The sequence below is a fragment of the Camarhynchus parvulus genome, chromosome 1A, assembly GCF_901933205.1.
Source record: "Camarhynchus parvulus chromosome 1A, STF_HiC, whole genome shotgun sequence".
NCBI classification, from domain to species: Eukaryota; Metazoa; Chordata; class Aves; order Passeriformes; family Thraupidae; genus Camarhynchus; species Camarhynchus parvulus.
Window position 1 is genome coordinate 60,774,632 of NC_044586.1, and position 23,525 is coordinate 60,798,156.

At 37.7% G+C, this 23,525-nt stretch overlaps 1 protein-coding gene across 7 annotated transcripts in view; it reads right to left on the reverse strand.

Annotated features, from left to right (window-relative positions):
* Positions 1 to 23,175, reverse strand: part of CACNA2D1 (calcium voltage-gated channel auxiliary subunit alpha2delta 1) — a 368,348-nt gene extending 345,173 nt beyond the window's left edge. For all 7 annotated transcript variants that reach the window (XM_030960743.1, XM_030960744.1, XM_030960742.1 and 4 more), the window contains exon 1: positions 22,965 to 23,175. In XM_030960743.1, the coding sequence (XP_030816603.1) occupies positions 22,965 to 23,059 (95 nt within the window). In that variant the 5' untranslated portion in view covers positions 23,060 to 23,175. The remainder of the gene's footprint in view (positions 1 to 22,964) is intronic.
* Positions 23,176 to 23,525: the final 350 nt, after the last annotated feature.

A 23,525-nucleotide genomic window follows, 5' to 3' on the forward strand; every position in this document is an offset into this window, starting at 1 on the left:
CCCTAAGCCATACTCTGTATCAACAGCTCCAGAAGAGATCCTCTTTGGGGCTCTGCTGGAACTAGGAATAGAAAAATCTTTGACACCTCTTTTAAAAGTTGAATGTGCAACACCAAAAGCTAACACATAAAGTGCAGTTAACACAAAGCTGTGCTGTCTTGCCACCCTTTTTCAGCTATCCTTTGAGAGTTATACAGTTCTGGAGTGCCAGGGCTGCACTCCCAGGCAGTCCTCACATGGCCTGTAAGCCTGGGAGAAATACATTTACTGTCTGTTTCCTGCTGTAACATCATGATGTATGGACAAATAAATCTTCCACAAAGGACATATATAAGAAGCATTTGTGCTGCTGTGTGATTAGTTTTAAGAATCTGACTTCTAAATGTGAATTCTTAAGTTGAATTACAGAAGCTACTTACAGTTTGATCACTAGGTTCTTAGCAATTTCAGAAATCTAGATTAATGTCTTTAATCAAACAACCCAAGATTAGTTTGAGCACAATTGATTCTTAAGATCCTACAAACCTCTTCTTAGGAAGACTAATTGCAAACTTGGGATGCTCAAGCTGTTGCACTGCCAGGTGGCAACTCTCCTACCAAGTGTCCCTTTAATCCTCCCCCTCCTATCCCCTAGACTTATAAGGCAGGTAATAAAACTGTATTTGTTTAGATGAGCCACAGGTGGGAGGTCTAAGTGCCCCACTAAGCACTCTGAGACACAACTCAGGCATATGCACCCTTCTCTTAAGAAGATCATGCTACTAGAGGATTTGCCACTCCTGTGCTTCAGCCACCAAGGGATTAATTCTTGAACTGGAAATGGGATGTTGTGGTCAGAAAAGTTTGTAAACAAGGCAATAAGCATAAAGGCTATCAATGGTTTAAGGTGAGTGGCTATTCAGGACAAATAGTACTTTTCTGTGTGGTTCTTGTTTTCCTTTCCCTAAAGGAAGCAGGGCCCAAAAGTTTTATATGTGTGTATTTCAGTTGTTCTGCATTTGTGTCTGTAGCTGATGGGTTTACAGCTGTGCTGATGCTGACACTTCAGTCTAGCATCACACACTGAGTAGTTTCCCCAGGGCAGAGGCACATTGGTGTCAATTAAAACTGATGCCTGCATTTCTAGTTAAGTCTCTGAAAAGCAGACAGGGTAGCTCTTCCTGTAAAGTTTTGCTGGGGAGAGCCAAGCGCATTTGAGATGTCCTGGCCTGTATGAATGTATACTCACAGGAGAAAGCTGTGAACCTACACCAGACTTGCTCTGCCTTTTGCAATCTATGCCTTCCATTCCACTGACACACTGGCACAGCTGTAGCCAGCCTCTCTTTGCCACGCTCAGGGACACTTGGGTAGATCCTGCACTCTGAGCATCATCTGGAGAAAAATGCTGTGCATGAGTACATCACTGTCATAGGATGGAGATAAATGTTCTATATAAATTTGCAGTTAAATACTCAAGACTCTGCATCTATAAATTGTTTTTGAAAAGCACACATAATTACATTATATGCACACAGTTGTTTGCTGCTTTTTCATAATAGGAATTATAATTTCAATTTGAAAGACCTGTTTTCTTAGGAGAGGTGTCTGAGTTTTATCCTGGAATGGAACAAGTTCTGTGTATGAATGATAACTTTAGGAAAAAGAACAATGGGAGGTGTCATACCTAGGGGAGGGTTTTTTCACCAAAGAATAATGTTCCTTACAGATAAACTAGTCTCAATCTTCAACACAAAGAAAAACATTTAGAAACAAGAGTTTGAAAAAATTCTATTTTTCCTGAAGGAAAGGAAAACTGGAGGCATATGTCTGACCTACAGGCTCTGAGAGCCTAAAATCCTAAACTAGAAATGACAGAAAAAATGATTCTATGTAATTGCCACAGCGTAGGTTTGCACTCAGACATGAGGATCACAGTTCTCCCTTGCTTCTTAAAACCACCATCCAGCCCATCTGTTTTCTGAACCTTTTACTTTGGCAGCACCAGATTTGGCCTCTTCCATGGAACTCTTGCCATGAAGAATTCTATTTCATGGCATAAAAACCCAGAATACTGCTGCACTAAAAGTATGGGAATAGCACCTCATAACAGGATGATTTTCTTTTCACCATTACCTTTAATAGCAGTGGCTAGAATTCAGCAATGAGGACATATATTAGTTTCATGCTAACAAATAAAATGCTTGATATTCCACCAGTCTGAAGGTGTAAATTTTAGTAATACAAGAACTATTAAATGAGAATAGAGAAAACCTTTTAAAAACGATCCAGCCTTTCGAAAAACAAACACTTTGTTTGCCTAAGGAACTGCCCTGTAGCTTGGGAGGATAATTCTTATGTATCACATAAGATACAAGATCTCCATTATTTATACAGCTAGCTGTTAGTCACAGGTCTGTTTTGAAAACAGTGAAGGGCTCCTTCTCTCTGTGGGGAAATCATAACTGATTGTGCTTTTGTCAAAATTTATACCTCCAGTCTTTAACTCTGCTGTCTGAAAAAGCCTGAGGCTTGTGCATAATCCCCCTGACTGCTCTGGCCAGGTTCTAATGACCAGCATAGAAAGGGGAGGAAAAACCTTCCTTGTACCCAAATCTATACACAAAAGTGCCACTTCAGAAGCTAGCTCAGCATGACAGATTATCCACTCTGCTTCTAGAGCTCCTCCTCTCTTCACTTCAACAAACGTATTTGTGTCACTACCAGCACTGCAAGCCATCCCTACCTAATGCTACAGAATGCCAGTGATTCTTTTTGTTCCATGTATTTGCACTTCAAGCCCAACATTACCAAGCATGTAACATGACCAGTTGGTCTATTTTTATCAACAATCTTAGTCATTCTGCTCACAAAGTACCCTTACATCCTCTTTGTAACCCTCTTAGAACCTTAATCCAGTTATAGGCACTGTTCCTTATCCCCAGCTTCATCCCAGTAAATAGATATATGGATAAAAATTCCAAAAAGATAGGGAAGTAGGTAGGCAGATAGACACAGGTAGATAAAGTTTTTTATTAGAAAGACAATTTCTAACCCATAGGAAATAAATGGTTTGTTTTGTTGGGGTTTTTTTCCTTATCTTTTGCTAGGACCTGTTTTAGTATGAGTTTTCCTGAGCAAGCATTATTTTTTTGCTTTCTATGATATACAGTACAAAATGGAAATATTTTCACATAATTCTGATATGGACCTGATTTAATGTTCTTGGGGGATAATGGAAAAATCATACAGTTAAATTTTTTATTCTATTTATAAAATGTATCTAGAGTATGAAAGCACAAAGGTGAAAGCAGAGTATGTGGATTCTGCCCTGGATAAAGGGCAAAGAAGACCCATGTAGACATACAGCCACAACACACCCCTGTATGTTGTGACAATGCTCATGAGAGGAGACTACCACCTTTTCTGTCTAGTAAACACCAGGCTGGTAAAATAAAATTCAGCAGAAAATTTCTTCTCACTGTATTCATTAAAAGATGTGCCAAAGGCAGAAAGAATCTAGCCAGGTCTCTAGCAAGCTAAAAACAACACCATCCTACAGTGAAAATAAATTTGGAGGACTAAGTAGGGAATAAACTTCCAACTAAAAAAAACATGGTGCTAAAGTGAAAAATAAATTTGGAAGACTGAGGAGAGATTAAACTTCTGGGTATTAGATGCACAAGGATTTTTATAGAAGCAGTTCTGCCTTCCAACCTGGAGGCTCCATACCACAGCAAAGACATGTTTGCCTACACATGTAACTGCTGGTTTCAGCTAGAACTGCAACAGCTCTGGTGGCTGCATGATCAGCTCATGGCAACTCTGGTTTGCTCCTTAGAGAAGTCACAGATAACTTGAGTTCACACTGAAGAATAATTGGTTTTTCTTAAATGCAAAAAGTAAAGCTCATAAGCAAAACTACTAGGCTTCAATGGGTTCAAGTTCTGATCTGTGAAATGTAAAAGAGCTTCCACCCAGGAGGTGCATTAGATGCAGTTTGGATAAAGCTTGAGACTCTCTGTACCAAGAGAGTAAGACTTATCCCAGAACCCCTTGTGCCAAATCTGAAAAAGCATTCTTTTATTGGAAACATGTTGATCTTAAACCATTTTTCATTTTCTCAAGGCCAGTCCTGCTATTTCACCTAGCAGCCCTCATACTTCTTTCTGAGGTTTGAATCAGGCTCTACCAACCAGCAAAGCAGATGTCCCAGACATGGCAGAAACTTCCAATAAACCATACCAATTTATAGAACAGTAAAAAAAGAAATAGAGAAACAGGTTGTTTCTCATGGCTGGGTATAGGGAGCACTGGTTGCCAAAAATAAAACCTTACATAAGCATAACACATGCTATATTTTGCTATAGAATCTTTCACAACCAGACAGACCACATGTAACCACTACAACTACCACAAAAAAGTACTACTGCCTTTCTGAGCTACATAAAGGCACTGATTTCTCTTGTGTCCATGTTTAACACAATGTTTAATACACTAGAATATTAAAACCATATTAAATAATATAAGTATATCACTATCATAAAACATACAAAATCAAAGCACATCAGTATCAAAAAGGGTCTTCATCACATGCAACTCAGTTGTCACAATTAGATACTGAATTAGTATCTCCTCTGTAGGCTGTGAACAATTTCTATGAATATTAATAGCAACTGGTCACAAGGAAGAGAAAGAATTTGAGATGCCTGCCTACAAACTAACAGAAAATGTTTAAGTTGTATTTAATGCAGTGTTGCAGCTCTTTTTCCCCCAAATATTCTCCTTAGAACTTTTTGCAGTAGTAATATATTAAATTTGGCTAGTTAATTTTTGAGAATCAGTATTTTTGTGTTGACCTCACAGGATAAAGAAATTAACATAAAGAAAAATATCTCTTTGTGTTAAAAATACTTTTTAACTCTGTGTTAAAAATACTTTTAGTGAGCACTAAAAATATTCAGTGCTAGAACACCTCCATTTCTCACCACATGCCTAATTTCTGTGTATAGCAAAGTAAATCCCAGCTAATCAGTACATTTGCATTAAAGTTTCTTCTCATAAGGAAAAATTAATAGGAAAGTATGTCTGAAAGTGTGTTCATCTCAAAATTGGAGACTGTACATACACCTAGTCTCAGTGTTTTTCCCAAAGAGATTCTGCACCATTAACTAAACTGCTAAAACAATGGAGTTCTTTAAAAAAATTTTTTTCTCCTTTCCATTGCAAGAGCCATTCTTGACCACCATTTCTGAAATGTGACTGCCAATTGTATTCTTCATGTTGTAGGATAATCAGGTTTTTTAATAATTTTAAAGAAAGCTTGCAGTGGAATAAATTGATAAATGTTTAAAAGAAACACCTTTCTGGAGCTTAGCTGGTTAAGAGAAATACTAAATCAGTGCTTGCTGATTGCTGCAGCCAACTGATGGGTGGCTTCTATATTTAGGATCCTCCTTACACCTGTCAAGAGACAGAGAGAGACAGCCAGAGAAAAAGAAATGTGTGCACCAGAGCAAGCAATCCAGAGACCCATCTCTTGCAGCAAGCAGCTAAAAATATAAGAAACAAAGGGCAATAAAGGAAACAGAGCAAAATCTTGTTATTTATATTACTGCACTGCTCTGTGACATGCTGTCAGCAAGCTCTCTGAAAGGGTACAGACCTCATTAGCTATCAGCAACTCCAGCTTCTACAGGAAGGCAGTGATACTCCAAGCTGGATGCAATCCAACTGTGTCAAACCTGGGCTCCTCAGGTGGATCCCTTTCCCTGCTGCTCCTTAGCCAAAAGCCTGAAGCCTTTGCAGCAACATTTGCATTCCAAAGTGAGCTCCAGCAAGTAACCATCCCTGTGCTCAGCAATGTCACTGGAAATGGGCTTCCCAGCTTTGATTGGCATCTGCCTGAATCCAGGATGCTCCTCCTCAGCTGATCTGACTGCAATTCTTTCTAAATTGATGAATCATAGGTACATATGTGAACTAACAGAAGAAAAATCAAGTAGGTTTCTTTAAATAACACTATGCAACTAATTAATAAAAACAATCCCATTGCAAAGGCTCCAGATCCCTTTATTTGTTTTAACAGAGTGACAGCCCCGCATTTCAAATGGAAGAGCATCCATCCAGCTGCAGCAGGAACTTACTTTCCATAAATTGCCCCTACCTTCCTCCCACCTCAGATGCACCATTCCTTTCAAATTTTTGATCTCCCAATAAACAGAAATATTTGGGTTTATACAGACTGGGGATAAAGAAATAGCATTGCTGGGAAGTAGAGAAAATACTGCTATTTTTTACACATATATCCCTTTCTAAATGCTACATGGCAATTCCTAAACAAAGAAACCAAACATCACTTCCCTGACTCATAACAATCCAGGTAACCTTTTAAAAAATATCTGATTCAGCCTGCATTCTTTTTTGGAAAAAGGAAGCCAAATGGCCTTTAAGTATTCCCCAGTGTTCAATTAACTATATCTATTGCTGGCCAAGCTTAATTTATGCTTCACTAACTATTACTTTCTCGGAAAATAAATGGAAAAGCCTTTTTTTCCCATCAATAGCAGATGAAATCCATATTTATTTGTTAAAAATTTATTATGTGGGTGTATGAGTGTGAGAAAATGCTCAGTCCCCATGAAAAACGTTAAATACTTCTAAATGTGGATGTTTCAGTTTTGACACAGAGCACATGAAGCAATTTCAGAAATACCTCTGAATCCTCTCATAAGTAGCCCTAATTATTTGCCTACCACTAGTGGTGGTTTTAACCACTATTCAGTAGTTACATTTATCTGCTAAGTGCACTTAACTAAGTTTTATGTAGGTAATAACTTCAGTTACACAGAGGCAAGAGGCAAATGAATATGAAAAGACATGGAAGATAATGAACTTACATTCAGCTCAATAAAGAGCTAAAGGCTCACTGAGGAAATCTGTGTATGATCCACACTCACCTACAGCAGTTCTGTGTACCTTAATGTCACATCACAGGAATAATTTCAAACTGTATAGGATAAAAATTACGGCTTTGCTGGTATCAACATTTTACCATCTACATCCATGCATTTTCCCCAAAGTTCAAAAGACAGAGGATTAAATGATTCAATACTTGGGGTAAAATAGATTCAGAGCAAGGGCAGGCCTTGGTGCCTGGCAGGGTGCAGAGTGGCAATGATGTGTGGTGCAGACCAATTAGCAGAAGCAGAGATAATAATGCCATGCATCTAAGGTCACACAGTCACTGGCTGCTTATAAAAGGACTTTATAAACGTAGGCTTGAAGTACATTTTTAAAAAACTTTTCTTTGTGCTTTTTGTTTTTTTCGTTGGAGGTCATGCAAATGAATATTAAATCTTTTGTAATTCCGCAGTTAAGAATATTCTACTGGTTATATCATATTTCATAATGGGGAAGTATGATACTGCTGCACAGTCTCAATACCACTGCCAGCACAGAGAAATACAGCAAAACATGTATCAATAATTACAACATATCACATGCTACTCCCACCCAAAGCAGTGGATCTCACTGTACTCATACTCAGGACGTAAGCCTGAACACATCAACATTTCATTAAAACAGATACAGAAATTTAAGTCTCTTGCACTGATCACAGTCTGAAAACAAAATGGGTCCATACTAGATGTACTGTAAAAAATAATGCAGCTCCTTTAAAAAATTAGCTGTGCCCAGTCCTACAAATATTTTCTTCTTATCTGTTCCACAGCCTAACTGTTCAGAAATATTCACATAACATACAATATTCACTTACAATATTCACTTGTAGCATAACAATGCTACAAGAGAGATCTATGAAGTTTTATGGAGTCCTAAAGGGTGGCAATGTACATTCACAAAGCACTAAGAGCATTGTAGTAAATAGTGGGCAAACTACTGCTCTGTCCTCCCTGTCACTAATGGAGTCACCTATGACAGACATTATACCAATCTCCTGGGTACTAAGCCATGTCTCTCCTATATTGATAACTGTAATAAACACAGAGGAGAAAAAAAATATAGAAGGATTTGGCTGTCTTGCATAATGTTAGAAGTGCACACACATTAGCACGGGTAACATTATTTCTGCCATTATTTATTCCCCTACAGGTATTATTAGGGAAAACCCTCAGGAGACATAAAATATATTGTTTTATCATTACTAGGGATGCTGTTTCCCTGAAAAACTTTCTGTCTAAGGATCTCTGCCTCATTCTCATAAGTTTCTCACACACAGAATCTGAGTGATACAGGGACTGTTTGTTTTGTTTGGAGGTTTCAAGCATTGTGCTAATAAGAACAGAGACACATGAACATGGTGTGTGCAGTGCTGCTGTTTGAGAGGTGTACATAGGAAATCTCAATCACCTAGCCTGACACACTTCATTCACACATGTCAAACTGAATCATACACAACAGAGTCAGCTGTATTAGACAACAGATCCAGAAATGCACCAAAGATATAAAAAATGATGCAACAGATTATATTCTGTACATAATTTCTACGAATTCTTGGTATTTTTTACCACCACTCGGAAAACAGGGGGTCCAGACCATTCCCAGGGAGCTTTAACATTATTTTGTTCCATGGAATGAGAATGGAAAAGGTCAAGTTTAATATCATTAAATGGTATTACCTAACACAAAAGTGAAAGCTAGTCAACATCTTCGTGCTTCTCTGGAGTAAAATGGCAACAAAGATAACATAGATAGAAGCCTGTAAAATAATGCACAAATCTGCTAAAAGAAGAATTCAGAAATAATGTAAAGAAAAAAAAAGAATAATAGAATAGTCTGGGTCAGAAGGAACTTTTAAGGTCATCTAATCCAACTCCCTGGAACGGGCAGGGACATCTTTAAGTAGAACAAGTTGCACAGAGCCCTGTCCAAACTGACCTGAAATGTTTTCAGGGAATGTTTTATCAGCATCATTTAGTAATATTTTCTTCAGATCAAGTAGCTAATTCAGTACTTGATCAAAAAATTTGAAAGACTAGAGAAGGAGTATTTTATTTCATCTCATACTGTAACACCATTTCAAACTTACACCTTTTAAGTGAACTTTAAAATGAAAAGGTTTTGAGTTTCTTCCTTTTTTAAAAATACACCAGTTGAAAATAAAAAAACTTGGGAAATGGAAAAAGTACTGTCCAGCTCCTAAGTAATACAGAAGAGAGCTTTTGCTCCTTCAGATTTCTCTTCAGTACAAATTTGGAAGCTTAACATTTCAGAAGCACCATGACAGCTTTTAGAGGATGGACCCACAAGATGCTTAGTTGTAATGTCAAGGCATTTTATATATTTAATCTGAATTTTCCTTACCTTAACTTGGAGGCTAAAGTCTATGAAGTAGCTGATAGCCTGAATATACCTTCATAATTTTAATAGCAATAAGAATTCAGCCCTTTATTCTGCTTTGATATGTAACAGCAAAAAATGTAACAGCACTTACACAGCATATTACAAACAATTGTACAAGCAAATCTCCATGCCCCTTTGAAGAATTCACTGATAAAGGAGAAAACTAGGTAAGAATAAAAAAGGAAAAGACCTCAAAACTGTGGTATTATTGTAAATAAACAGTTTGGGAGCTTTAATCCAGCCCAATTTGCAACTTTGAAACCGTGTAAATTTAAATCAAGTCTAGATTTGAGATGCATAGAATCGAGCTTTTCTTCTAAAAAGAAAAGGCAAGCAGCAATGATAAGAATTATATTTGTACAGAGGCAAACAAGAAGTGGTGAATTACTTGAGCTCAGAGAAAAATCAGGTGGTCCTTAGATTGCTGGCTTTTAAGTTCCTGAGATTTTTTTCTTTATTGTATCATTTCAACATCATTTCAGACTCGCAGAGAACTACCCAAACAATGTAAAATAATGATACTTCACTGCAAATAGCCCTTATTTTTATATTGATTTTGTTTAGATAGACATTGAGTGCTAAAAAGATTGTGTAATTGCTACGCTCTGAAAACAGGCAGCATTGTCAGCCAAGAAAACCTTCATTAGTTCATTATCCAATTTTCCCAGGTGAAAGAAATGTTGCATGGAGAGTGTGTGTCTGTGTCAAATCACATAGTAACAAACCACAAACTGAATCTATCTAAATTACCGTTGAATTAGAAACTCAATTTCACAGCAACAAACAAAACTGTGTACCTCATGCAGCCTAGATTTGCCCGGCAAATATTTGCTTAAGAACTTTGGAGTAAAACACATCTAAAATACTCCAAATTTTGTGGGGCTTCTTGCTGGGTTTTTATCTTTGTTTTTGGAGGCGTTTCTATTAAGAAAAAATGGTTTAATCTATTACTTTGCAGACACTGTAGGAAGGTTTAATTCTAAGTAATGAAGAACTGCTTTATTTTAAGCAGTCTTTGAGTGATATTGCAGATTATTCTGGTTTACAGGAGAACTTTTTGGCCATTAAGAAAGCCTTGAGTAAATTCTATCCAAACACACATCCCTTAGTATCAGTGTAGGAAATCTGGATGCGATACACAAGAAATCTAACGTGAAGCACTGAAGTTTGTTAAATTTGGGTATGGTTGCTCAAAAAAATCACTGCACAATTAAAATATAGAGCCAGATACAGGAAATGTTTGGGTTTTTTTCTGCCATGTAGGTAACTAGAACATCAAGTATTTATCTGACATCTTGCTGATACATCTGTTTGCTGATTTTCAGAAAAAAATCCAGCTAGAAAGAAATTCCTGCCCAGTGGGAGTATGTACCAGTTACTGAAGTCACACATCATAAAAAACATGGCAGCAACCAGCATTCTCTTTCAGCAGTGAAACAAGGTCCTAGCAATACAAAAAAATCCAAATATCTCAAAACACCTCTTTGAATAGGATATCTCTACCACAGCTTCTAAGTTCAGAGAATAGCTTTGGCTAATAGCTTACTTTAAATTCCCAAAGGCAGATGCTCCTACACTCTCTTCCTGTAGTGGCAACTATTACTAGTTTTACATTTCAAAAGACAAGGTATGTCCTTTGGACCTTTACCAAAGTTATCTACAAAATCCACCAGTCTTACAGTGGGGTTGCATTTTGAGTAATATTGTCAATGAAAGGTGTTTCCAGAAGAAAAAAATGCAGTTGGTTTTGTAACTGAAGACAGATCACAATGAAGATATTATAAGAAAAATAACTTAGGCTTAAGGTAGTTTCTTATCTTGCTATTCCTAGCTTTCAAGTGCTTAAGCTTTAAAACCAGTTTTTCTAAAGGATTTTTTAAAATCTTAATCATCATTTTATTCTATAAGCACATTATTCTCACAAAGAGTAATGGGACAATTGTTGAGTAGAACCCTATTCACTAAAAAGAAATAGAGCCCCAGTTAATGAGATGTGTGGAACAAAATATTCAATCATCAATGTTTAATCTGTATTTGCAACGCTGAAAGCATCACTAATGAATACACAAAGTGTTTGTGGAACCATGGATACCTACAAGAATAACTGAGCATGTTTGCCCAAGACTACCTTGCAGGCCATTAAAGTACTTTATTCTATCAATAAATGGACTTATGAAAGGGAAGAAATGCTATCAGCAAAATACCTGCAAGCAAATTACTGTTCCATCCACTACAATATACAATTGTTAAGCAAAACTCCCAGCAGCCATGCAAGGAAGTGATGGGTGCTTTTAATCCTGACTATGAGAGTGTCTATACAAGGAACATATATAGCAGTTCAGACACTGGCCAAGTGCTCCTAAGAGCAAAGCAGCTATCATAGCAGAATTTCACCTCATGTCCCCATAAAGCATCAGTACCATTTTTCAGAGTAAAGCCAGCTTCATTGGAAACAAATATAAAGTTTGTCTGCACCTTTCTTGCTGATTTTAATTCTAATTATCCAAAAACTCAAGACTTCATACCCAAAGATGAATTAATTACTCAGTTGTGCATAATGAGGGGTTAAATTAAATTACTTCTATCATTCCTACCATTCCAAATTAAGCTCTAGAACTAATTGCTTAAGAAGAAAAAAAACAAAAAGTAAAAACAAAAAAAGCTACAAAAAAGTAAATTTGTGAAAGCTGCTGTCCTCTTATTGTAAATCTTCCGTATCTTCTCGGTGATTTCTCATGGGCAGTTCCTCACAGCACTGACTCCTTCTTCTTCACAAAGTAGGCAACAAACTCCAACTCTCTCTTCACCCAGCTACCCCACTCTTTTGTGGCACTCATCTTCTTATTGGACACAGCTGTGGCCTACTAAGGGCAGGGTTGTTCCTAATATTTGGTGATTGGTACAGCCACAACTCCTCAGGTGTGAGACTACCTTCTGCACTATGTTTATTTTCTTACATTCTGTCCCTCCGCAGAAAGCCACTTAGAGCAAACCTGCACATTATTAGATGTTGCAGTACTTTGAAAAAGAAAGTATTTCTTCCTTACAATTCCACATTTTTATTTAATAAAATCATGTTTCTTCCTAATCTGGGGTAACATTTTTCAGTGCCTTCCAGCACATTAAGAACTTCTCTTTCACATGGACACTTGCTCAGTGGGGCGCAGAAAATGAAGGGGTGTCAGAGCTTATCATTTAAAAGGAAGACAAATGACCACATCTGATATCACACATGGTTTCCTTGGGATATCTTACTATTCCCCTCTGCAAAGCCTAATAAAACCATGTAGTACATTTTATTTTATGTAATTTTCACAATCAGGCCTTGACAGTGATGACTCATTCTGTTGCAATGAAACCTGTATGTGTTTAATCAGAAATTATTTTATGTGGATTCATCCTTGCACTCAGGATTTAAATGATACAGGACTGATACTCATTATGCTGAAATTACACTGGTGGAAAGAAGGATGAAATTGGGTACCCAACCATTTCCAAAGGCATTTAGAGTATATCCTAGACATATTCTTAGTCATGCACAGATCCCTCATGTATTTCTAATCAGTCAAAAGAGACCAGATTCTGCCTTCAATTGCCACAAACCTGTTCCCCATGTGTATATTACAGTGAAATCTCCTTAAGATATGCTCCTGCACATATTAGTGATTCTCTCCCAGTTCATATGCCTACCACATAATCTAAAATATGTTAACAACAGATAAAAAAAAAATCTAATCAAGATGCTAAGGCAACAAAAGTGGCTTGGTAAATAACAAAAAAATGGTAATAACTATACTTCTATTGGTACTGGCTGTAGCAAACAAAAATAATTGCATTGAAAACTGTGGTACTCCTGCTTGAAATCTTTAGACTCTTGGTGATTGTCAGGTAATTAGTGATTACTGATGATCATCTTAACTGCTACTAGTCTGTAAACAGAAAAAAAAATATATACTTTTCTAACCATCTTCCTTATAGAAACAGGACATCTTGCTTTATTAAACACATTGATTCAAGCAGGATGACAATTTGGGTGTCATTTCCACTTGGGAAATGGAATAAAAGCAGCAGTAGCCTGTTCTGCGAAAGAAGCAACAGATCACCTTAACGAGCTCGTGTCACAAGGCCTTGCTGTATTGTTGTATTTTTATCTAACTATTGTCACTTTTGAAACTACAAACTATTCACAGCACAAATTTCAGAGGATCCCAGCACCCACAGCTCCCAGTGCTCTCCACAGTGGGAAGGAATTGGCACGACTGGCAGAGGAGCGCACCGAGCGCGCGGTGCCGGCATGAGTCACATGCTGGCTTCTCTTCACCATGCTGCCTGCAGGTTTTTGCTGACTCCTCTTAGTTTCTAAAAATGCTGTTAAGCTTATGTTTTGCAATCTGTGTACATCCAAGAAGCACAGATCGTGGGGATTAACTTCTGCCACATCTACTGATCACAAGTTACCAAAAGAAGCAGATACAGTGGTAACTTTTCTACAAAGATTCTATTAAAAAATCACTTTGAGAACCAGGTAAACCAGAGGTATCATCCATCCAGGAAAGGATTGGCCATGCAAGTTTCTGAGGTAAAGTGGGAATATAGCAAACACACATCTTAATAAATTAGGCTTAACAGCTTAACAACACTTTTCAACTACAGAAGGCTTTAGAGGCATTAGCTAACAAATTAATCTTGACAATAAACCCTTGCCTGACTAAATGGTAAAATACTGAAGTTTCCTACTTTACTAAGAGAAATTAATATCAAAATCTAAGCTAGAAAAGTGGAGAAATAAGGCAAGGCAGATAAAGCGAGGCAGATAATACTAAAGAGAGGCATTTAATGATAAAAAGCTCAGCCATGGTACACACAATTCAGGATGTACATCATAGAACGAAAAAAAAGAATATTTTTTTATTAAATAAATTAATCTATACTGACTCTTTTTTGTCTTTTTTTTCCAAAATTTGTGCCACTGAATTAATCTCTAAGAAAAGTGTCAGATCAAGAAATGCTTTCTTTATTAAGAAATATACACACAGCTAACCAACTTACACACACCCAGCTAATTGACCTAACATGGGATTCTTTCAACAGAAGATGAGGGTGCAATAAGGTTCATTGCTCAATACACTTAGCTTCCATCCCTACATGGATCATTCTTCACTTTGACCCGTCTTTGAAAAAAAATCTAAAAAACTTGTTACACCCATAGGTAAATAATATTAAAATGACAAGTGAGGCTAACAGAAAAACTGGATTTTCAAAAAGCTCTGCAGAAACTCCTCTACTTTTGAATGAATTGTGTATTATGCATTATATTTTATTCTACTTTAATCAACTGCAAGAAAAGTGCCATATACTGTAAAAAATAAGGAACTTTTGCATAAACAGCTGCATGTGAAACCATCACATTTCTGGATTAAACTCACAAAACAGAGTTTTAATGGCAGAGCATTCCCCAATTCCCTATACTGCCTCCCAGTATAGGGCTGTATTTGGGATCCACAAGACTTCTACCAAATAGACCACAGTCCACACTGGGCAAAATGATTACTGTGAGGCTTCATTTAACCATTTACAAAATAAACCATTTTCCTCAACACTAGTCCACATCAGAATATCATTAATTAAAAGCTGCCTTTTAGTGGACTGCTGTACTTATCCCTCAACATTTTGACTGGTCTCATGGGACATTGGATCAACACGTGCAGGAGTGACCTGTAAGTCTCAGGGAAGGAATAATAAGGACCCTAATTTTGTAATTCATACTTCCTGTCATCTCTTTTTCATTACTTTTCCTGCAGTGTTGATAACACAATTCATCCATTTCAGACTGCAAAATGTTTCACTTCAATAATCTTTGACAGAACAGCTCCCATGACTCAGTTCCCTCCTATGAAAAAGGTTGGAATTTCTAATCAAGAGTCAACATATACCTAGTGTGGCAAATTTCTGCTCATTTCGATAATGAAGAAAAGTTCCCTTTTACTGGTTTGTTTAAGACTACCTTTGTGTATAAAGAAAAATGCAGCACATTATTAATAGTGACAATTTGGAACAGTGGCATGACTTGATTTAGGTTTTAATATTGCCACCACCCTTAACCACAGATCTTTTGTAACCTTATTTTTATGCCTACCTGGAAGAATATTTAGTCCATGCTATCAAAAGATAATAAAAATCTGAGTACAAATAAGGGTGAGAGAGATATCACTGGGGAACATTTTAAGTTGTGAGACCAGTCTAATGGGAACGTGCACAGGGAAAATAGGAACATTTCAGTTGTAATATTGTTTGGATGAATCAAGTCTAGCTTTTCTCTTTTAAATAATTCACATATAATTTATCATCTAATTCCTACAAAAACTAGACTGTGGACTCAGCAATTCCTTTGTGTTCTTACTTACTTTTCAAATCAGTCCAAAAATGAATCAGATTTTATTATAATGAATACATTTGAGAGACTTTGCTCACAGATTTCAACTGAAGCATTTTATGCAGAGAAAAATCTAATCTAATATGCACCTCCATGATACATCTAATAAAGGCTGTGCAAAAATTATTCTTAGTTCATATAATCAATAGGACACATTTTTCAAAAAATCATCTTCTTTCTGCATTTCTGGATGAACATTCATGGTCCTGGAGAAACAAAGGAAATTTAAAAAAAAAATTCTTAAATCACTATGTAGAGTATCTGTTACAAAATCAGACTAGAGTTCTTACCCTACCCAGCTCTCAATGAGAGGGAGTGAGAATGTAATTTAAAGAGGGTGAAAATCCAATAAATCACTTTTTATAATAGTCAGCAATACCACAACTTCACATTCACATTCTGTGGTTATTTCAGGCCTGCCTCAGATTAAAAAAAAGTCTGATTTTGAATTACTGTAATTAACTGCAAAAGCTTGCTGATTTGTTGATGCAAAATAATGTCAATCATTTTCATAAACTTGTTATAAACTTTGTAAATAAATAGGAAAAAATGATACAAGGAACAGAAATTCACTCTTTGTCATCAGTTTGCTGTTGGCATGCAGAGAAAGGTGCTGTAGGGATGGACATAAGCAAAAACCATGGTCCTCTCCCTGCCATCATTAATGTAACATTCTCCAACAGTGAGCCATCTCTTGTCACAGGGTGGCTGAAAAAGACAGTCTATTTTACATTTCACCCTGAAAACTTACTAAGGCTGAAAGGAAGGAGGAAAGGAAGGAAAGTGTGAAACACTGAGTTTGCTTAGAAGCAGAGTAGGTCAAAAAATAGTTTGGAAAGCAGTGGAGAAGGAAAAGAAAAATCCCTCCTGAGCTGAATAGCTGCAGGCACATGCCATTAATTTTAGCTATTAAAAAGTGCTGAAGTGTATTTTGAAAATCTTCACTCTTGCACAGATTTCTCTTAGAGTATCAATGGGACTTCTTCATTGCAGGGTACAAGCAGCACAGTCTGGCCCTAAATTGAGAATATACAACCCATGACCATTACTGAAGTAGAAGTGCAGTAATTTCACTATCAGTGCTATGTATTTCACAGCACTACTGTGTGCACTGCAAGGTACTGCGTAACATAAAAATCATATTCTGCAAACAATATTCAATCCAGTTCTGCTTACTAGTGGAAATCAGGAGGGAAAGAAGAATCATAACTCCCCCTGAAAACAATGACCAATTTGCTACAGTAGGCAGTGGCACAACTGATGCAAAACTCAGCTCGTGGTCTGATCCTACAGAACAGAGAATTGCCCTACGCATGTTTGAGGAAACTTGAGTGGGATCAGGCTCTTTAATAGATTCTGCAAGAGAGATAAATCAGAACTGTAATCTCAAATGCAAATCATTTAAATATTCATTGATACCTGTCTTGCAGCAGCTGTAGGGGAATGAAAAAGCTGATGCAGGAATGGGCCAAGAGCCATCTAAGACAGAACACACAGGCACTACCCAGGGCTGGGGGCACAAATGCAGTTATTGTTTTGTACTTATTTTCTCTGCATTTACAAGGTGCTAGCTCTGGGTTTTTCTACCAGAACACTAAGGACACCGAGCTGTCATTCTTTCTATCACGAAGTCTGATTCAGCATCTGTAAAAGGTGTAAATTAATTATGGTGTCTGGCTTTACCAAACTGTAGCAATGGTCCACTAATTTTATGTCAGGGTTGTTTTCTGGTAACTTTTTTCTTCTATTAAAGGAAATTTGCGAACAAGGCGCTAGAAAAAAAATTATGCCAGCAAAAATATCACTTTTTGTCACAAAGGTCCTTATGAGCACTCTAAACACAATCTGCAGCTTGAGCACAGGGGATCAAAAGCCTGGGTACTGCTGCAAAGAAGCACAAAACAGTCTGGGGCTCAATTCTACTTCTGCTATGGTCAGCAACACAGAGAATGAGTCATTTTTCTCTACTAAAATGCTTCTAAACTGCAATCCCTATCTCACAGAGGTTCAAGTCAAATATTGGTCTAGAAGATAACACTACCTTAGATATGGAAATCTCACAGAAGGCAAGAAAGGACCCAGGCACAACCATGTCAGTTACCAGTGGGCAGCCAGAGTCTGGGTTGTTTGTTACAAAACATTTAAGCAGTAAGAATTTGACCACGCTTCCATCAGTTTAAAGTGTTCTGCTAGATAAATATTTTTAAGATCTGTACAACAGGCCTTCTATTTAACAATGAATACATTTCAGGCTAATGTGCTGCCAAGCTCCAGCTCTCTTTCTAGCAGCTGAATTCTTGGATAAAATCATTTTGCAGGGTATGAGCAATGCAGTTCTGAAAATAGCATCACTGCAAAATGAAAGATGGCAAGAACCTCTATAATGCTGATTTATTTCAATGAAATTTCATCTTTTATTATTAGGATCTATTTTGATGCTTTCAGCTGAATTTTCATACTTAATAAAATGTAAATCTATACAATTTGGTCATTCTGAGGCTTCAGCATAAATACCTAGGAGGGAAATAAACAAAGAAATTGCCCTTCACAATTTACATCATAAAATATGTGAAACAGAAAAATGCTTTGTGAATCCAAATAATTTGCATTTATCACCACCATATTTACAACATTAAAAAAATGAAAAAAAAAACCAAACAAACAAACCCCACTACACAATCAAAAAAAAATCCCACCAAAACACCAAAATAAACACCACCAATCAACAAGCTGTTTCACACTTATTCTAAGTATGTTTCCACTAGAAGAATGGATTGGAACAACATTCTTTAAAATATCAGTGGGTTTAAGCATCTTGCATAATGCTCAGCATTTAGACATGTGCTGAGAAAACACTAAGAGGTGATATTGTGCTTCCCTGATTCTAAGTAGATTGCATCTTTTGGCTCTCCTTCCAATTTACTCATATGAAGGTATACTTCAGTACTTTATTTTTTTCCTAATAGTGACTATTTTTAAGTAGGTTGAGAAAAAAAAAAATTTCAAACGAGAAAGAGCCTGATATTTTATAATCCATTAATACAGCAGTCTTTTCTAATTAACATCAGCAGCTAAACTGGCATTCTTCTATCACAGACTATAAGCTATAAATGGGATTTTATGCATATGAGAGGTCTCAAAATCCCCAAGACTGACAGTAGAAACAGATGAAAAGAAAAAATCATAAATGTCATGTATCTACCTTTGGTCACTGGTGCCACACAGAAAATACTGCTGAGACCAAGCCCAGCCACACTCTCAGCAGGACCTACACTTGTTAGGTCCATGTGAGGAAGCCAAAAATATGAATGTCCCAGTTGTGCAAGCCTTAATTCATATGACTCATATAGACTTCCCTGAGTTGTCCTAATGACACCAAAACAGTAAAGATGATTCATGCAAGTAAAAACTGGGAATACATAACTTCTTTTCTAAAAATGTCCTGTCTGCATACATATAGATATATGTTCATATGTATACTATTTTTATCTTTATATTGTCTTTATCCACCAATGTTTTACACCAATTTATGTAAGTGGCAGGTCTGTCCTGAATTTAATATTTAATGTAATACATACATACAGAACAAATGACTGAGAAGAAAAAAAAATGTTAAAAGATAAAGGAAAGAGAGAAAAGGATGGCAGAGGAAAATTAGAGGGGGAATAAAAAGAAAAGACATGAAGATATATCCACAGTGATGCAATAATTACAGAAACAGTCCCATTGATTTTGAAAGGCTTCATTTGTAGCTTTATAAAATTAAAATATGCTTAGTTTGAGGTTTTTTTTTCTTTTTTAATCCGTACAAACAGGTTTATTATCAGAAAAGAGGAATGTGTATCTTTTTGTAGTACATTACTCACTATCAGTAACAATATCAACACATGCTGTGCCAAAAGGATACTCAGGAATTACAAGATAAACTTAAGACTATCTGTCTTGATGCAGTGTAAAGAAAAGAAGAGAAATAAACTGAGACTTCTACTATCATTATCAGGCAACATACAAACCTTGTATATCTAACAGTATGTTTTTTCTGAACTCTGTACAGATAATAAATATATAAACATACATGACTACAAAAAAGAAGTGCTTTGCATAATGTGATGGCAGTACTGGTTATAGTGCCAGGAGTACTACGTGCAATATTCTCATCTAAATATCCGCTGTGTTGCAGGTGTAATTAAAGGACTTGGAGTTGCTGTGTTAAAAGTAAGACTGTGGTATCTTGTACCAACAAACAGACCCCCAACACATGGCACAGCTAATATGATACATTCAAATAGAATGCAATATGCATCAATCAGCAGCTAAGCCTTGTGGCTCAGATCAAGACACAATTACTACTATACTTTAATAGTTCATTAAAGGACAGTCTTCAGTATTTGCAGGGAAATATTTCAACACTGGAAGCAAGGAATGCACTACCACCTGCACAGATTTTCAATGAAAAATTAATGCTACTATTTTATACAACACAAACCTGCACCTGAAATTTTCTATATTTTGCTGTGTAAACATATCAGGGCCTTTTTGCCTTATCCGAGAATTAAAATTAATCAAATTACTGAGATTCTATCACCCAGGCATTGCATAAACCTTCAGCATTTTTTGCTAAGAATACCACATACTTCTATAATATTATATTGGTGATAGTGACTTCTGAATGTTTTAGTAAAAGCACATGTTAAAATATTTATTAACGCAGAAGAAACAGATCACTGAAGGAAAAGTGATTGCACAACAATAAGTTGTAGAAGAAACCATATACTCTACAGCCCTGTAGATGCACATTTTTCACACAACAGCTAGGAAATCTTGCTTCCTCAGACCAACTTTTTCACTAAGAGAAAAAACAGACTGAAAATAATGGGGAGAAAGCAGGTAGCTAAGCACAGAATATCAGCAAACCTCCAGTTCTTCAATTATTCATATCCTTTCTTTCCTTTATTCTCCTCTCCCATGTGGTTTTTTTATTCCTATTTTTAATATTCTTAATATATATCTTTTACATTAAGAGCATTTGCGTCACTTCTCTTTGTTCTTCCCCATTTGTAATTTTTAGTAAGAAGTGAAACACTGCTGTCAAGTCTTAAAAAAGAATAGAAAAAATGTTTTCTCCTTCACCTGTTACATCATTACTTTTTGCTAAGCAGCTCTCCCTGCATCAACCTGTTGTGTGCTGCCTTCTAAACAAACTAAGCCTTGCTTGCACTTTGATGTATTTCAAAGGAGAAACAGTACTGTGAAGGATGCACAGTCTCTATAGATTGTTTCTGCAATATTTCAGTGGAATAACAATGAGAAAAAAAGAGCAAACAGCAAGTAGATTCTGCAGAACATGGAAATGTTGATGACTAACATGTTCTGAATTATTTTATCATAGGTATAGTTATAATTATAGTTCTATGTTTCACTGTTGTCAATTTCTATTATCATGACTGTCAATAAAGGAATTCGGGAGGAAATTAACAAAAAAAGATTGGGAAGCAAAACCAGTTTTAAAAGAACATCACATATTCTTATGTTAAAAGCAATCTGGACTTCTATTTGAAATCATATATATTCTTTTTATATTATATTCTTTGAATTCACTGGGTTGTATTTTTCTTTCTCTTTTAAACCCACAGAAATCCACATAGAAGATAAATTGTAATTAGTTGTGTATGATAACCTTAGCAGCTCCATGAGAAACCGTAAATATCAGAGCTCAAAAAACCATAAATACGGGAGCTCAAACACAAGAAAAAAATGAAATAAAAAGCCCTGGGTTTGTTTGTATTTTGCTACACTTGCTTCTACATGGCACATCTTTATACACTGCAACATGGGAATGTTTTAAAAGATAATTTTCCCTACAATGGAAGACTCTATTTATTCAACTTAGAAGATACCAAGTGTATCTTAGTATCATATCCTTGTATTCCTTTCATTTAACAGTGCGAGCATCCCTTTGAGTCTTTCATAATGGAACCGATACTCAGAACTGAATCCAATTATAACAACCTACCAGCAGTACTAATTGGTGAAAATGCATTGCTGGTAATTACTGCAACGCATCCTTCTGCACAGGATGAACGACACCAATAAATTCTATCCAGTGTTAAACAATAAGCAAAGACTACCATCAGCACTGTTTTTCTTATGTAAAATGCATTAAAGTGAGTCATCCACTTAAAAGTTACCTACTGGTAGCTTTAACCCAGATTCGGGGACTAAGGTAAGTGCTTCAAAACCAACCAAACAAAAAGAATATAAAAATAATGAGGTGAGAGAGAAGAAAAAGAAAGAAAACACGATCACATAGTGCTTTGTCGTGGATTTTTTTTTTCCTATCTGTAGGCGAATCTTCAATACTTATTGGCTTCCTTTTGCCTTTCTTTTATTGCATCATTATTATTTGATCTTTGCACCGCTCTGGGCAACACTTTCATGCTAATAAATTCTGCAGCGCTTTAAAGATTTCTATCTCAGGGCCAGGCAAGGCGCCGAGCTGCGTGCACCGCGAGCATCCTTCAGCTCTCGCGGAGATATTTCTGAGAAGTGACGATTTGCAAGGCCGAGGCCGAAGAAAACACTTCTTCAGCTGTGTGGCTTTGAGTGTGTGAAAGCCCCTCGGGCGGGACCCCGCGGAGCCCCGGCAGCCCCGAGCCCGGCCAGGCAGGAGGGAGCCGGGGCTCGGAGCTCCCGGCCATGCCCCGCTTCCCATGCCGGCCGCGGAAAGGCAACGAAATCCGCCCTCCGTGGGGATTTTCATCAAATTGCCAAAGTTTTCAGGGTTTTTTATAAACAGTGTTGAAACTCCATCCAGGGCTGGAATAACCTCTGTGGGAGGAAGGGGCGGACTCTGTGTAACTCGAAACTTTCTTCTCCACAAGGATGACCTGACGGGGTGGATCTGGGAGCCGCCCCGGAGCGGGATTCCGAGGCGAAGCCTTTACCTCAAAAGTCCCGCTGCCGGCCGTCACCGGAGCTTCCCCTCCCGCGACCGCCCCGGCGGGACCTTCGGCTACCCTGACTCTTCCAAGCAAAAGCTGCCGAAAACCTACAATTTTTTTTCCCGATCTTCACTTTCCGCCCGGTCTAACTTGATTTCCCTTTGTATTGTCGCTATCTCTGGCGCCGAGGGGCGCCCCCGCCCCGGCCGTGCCCCCGCCCCGGACCCCCGGACCCCGCTGGGACTTACGTGGTGGCCGAGGGGAAGGGTCCCTCCGAGGAGTGGTTCATCACCACGGACTGGAAAAGTGTCAGGCTAAAGACCAGCAGCCAGCCAGCAGCCATCTTCCTGATCGAAGATCGATCCCCCTTCCCCAAGTCGGCGAGACGGCAATAATAATAAATTCAATTATGGTGTGTGGCGGTGCGGGGGGGGCCGTGGTTCTTTAAAGCCTCCTCCGCTGCCCCCACCCGCCCCCTCGCAGGAGGCGCAGCCCAGAGATGCGCGGAAAAGCGGGAGCGCGGCCGAGGGTGGGGAGGAGGAGAAACGATGGAGATCTGTGGGTGGAGTGGGAGAAGAGGCGAAACAGAGAAAAGAGAGCGAGCGAGAGATACTCCACTCTCTGCTACTCCAGCAGCAGCTCCAGCTCCATCCGATCCGCCGCCATCAGCGCTACTTTTGTAACAGATCCCACTCAGCGTGTGTGTGCGCGCGTCCTTCCCTGATTTATTCCGCTGATTGCAGAGCAGAAAGAGGAGGAGAGAGGCAGGCGGGGTGGCGGCTCCTGGGAGAAGAGGAGGGAAGCAGGCG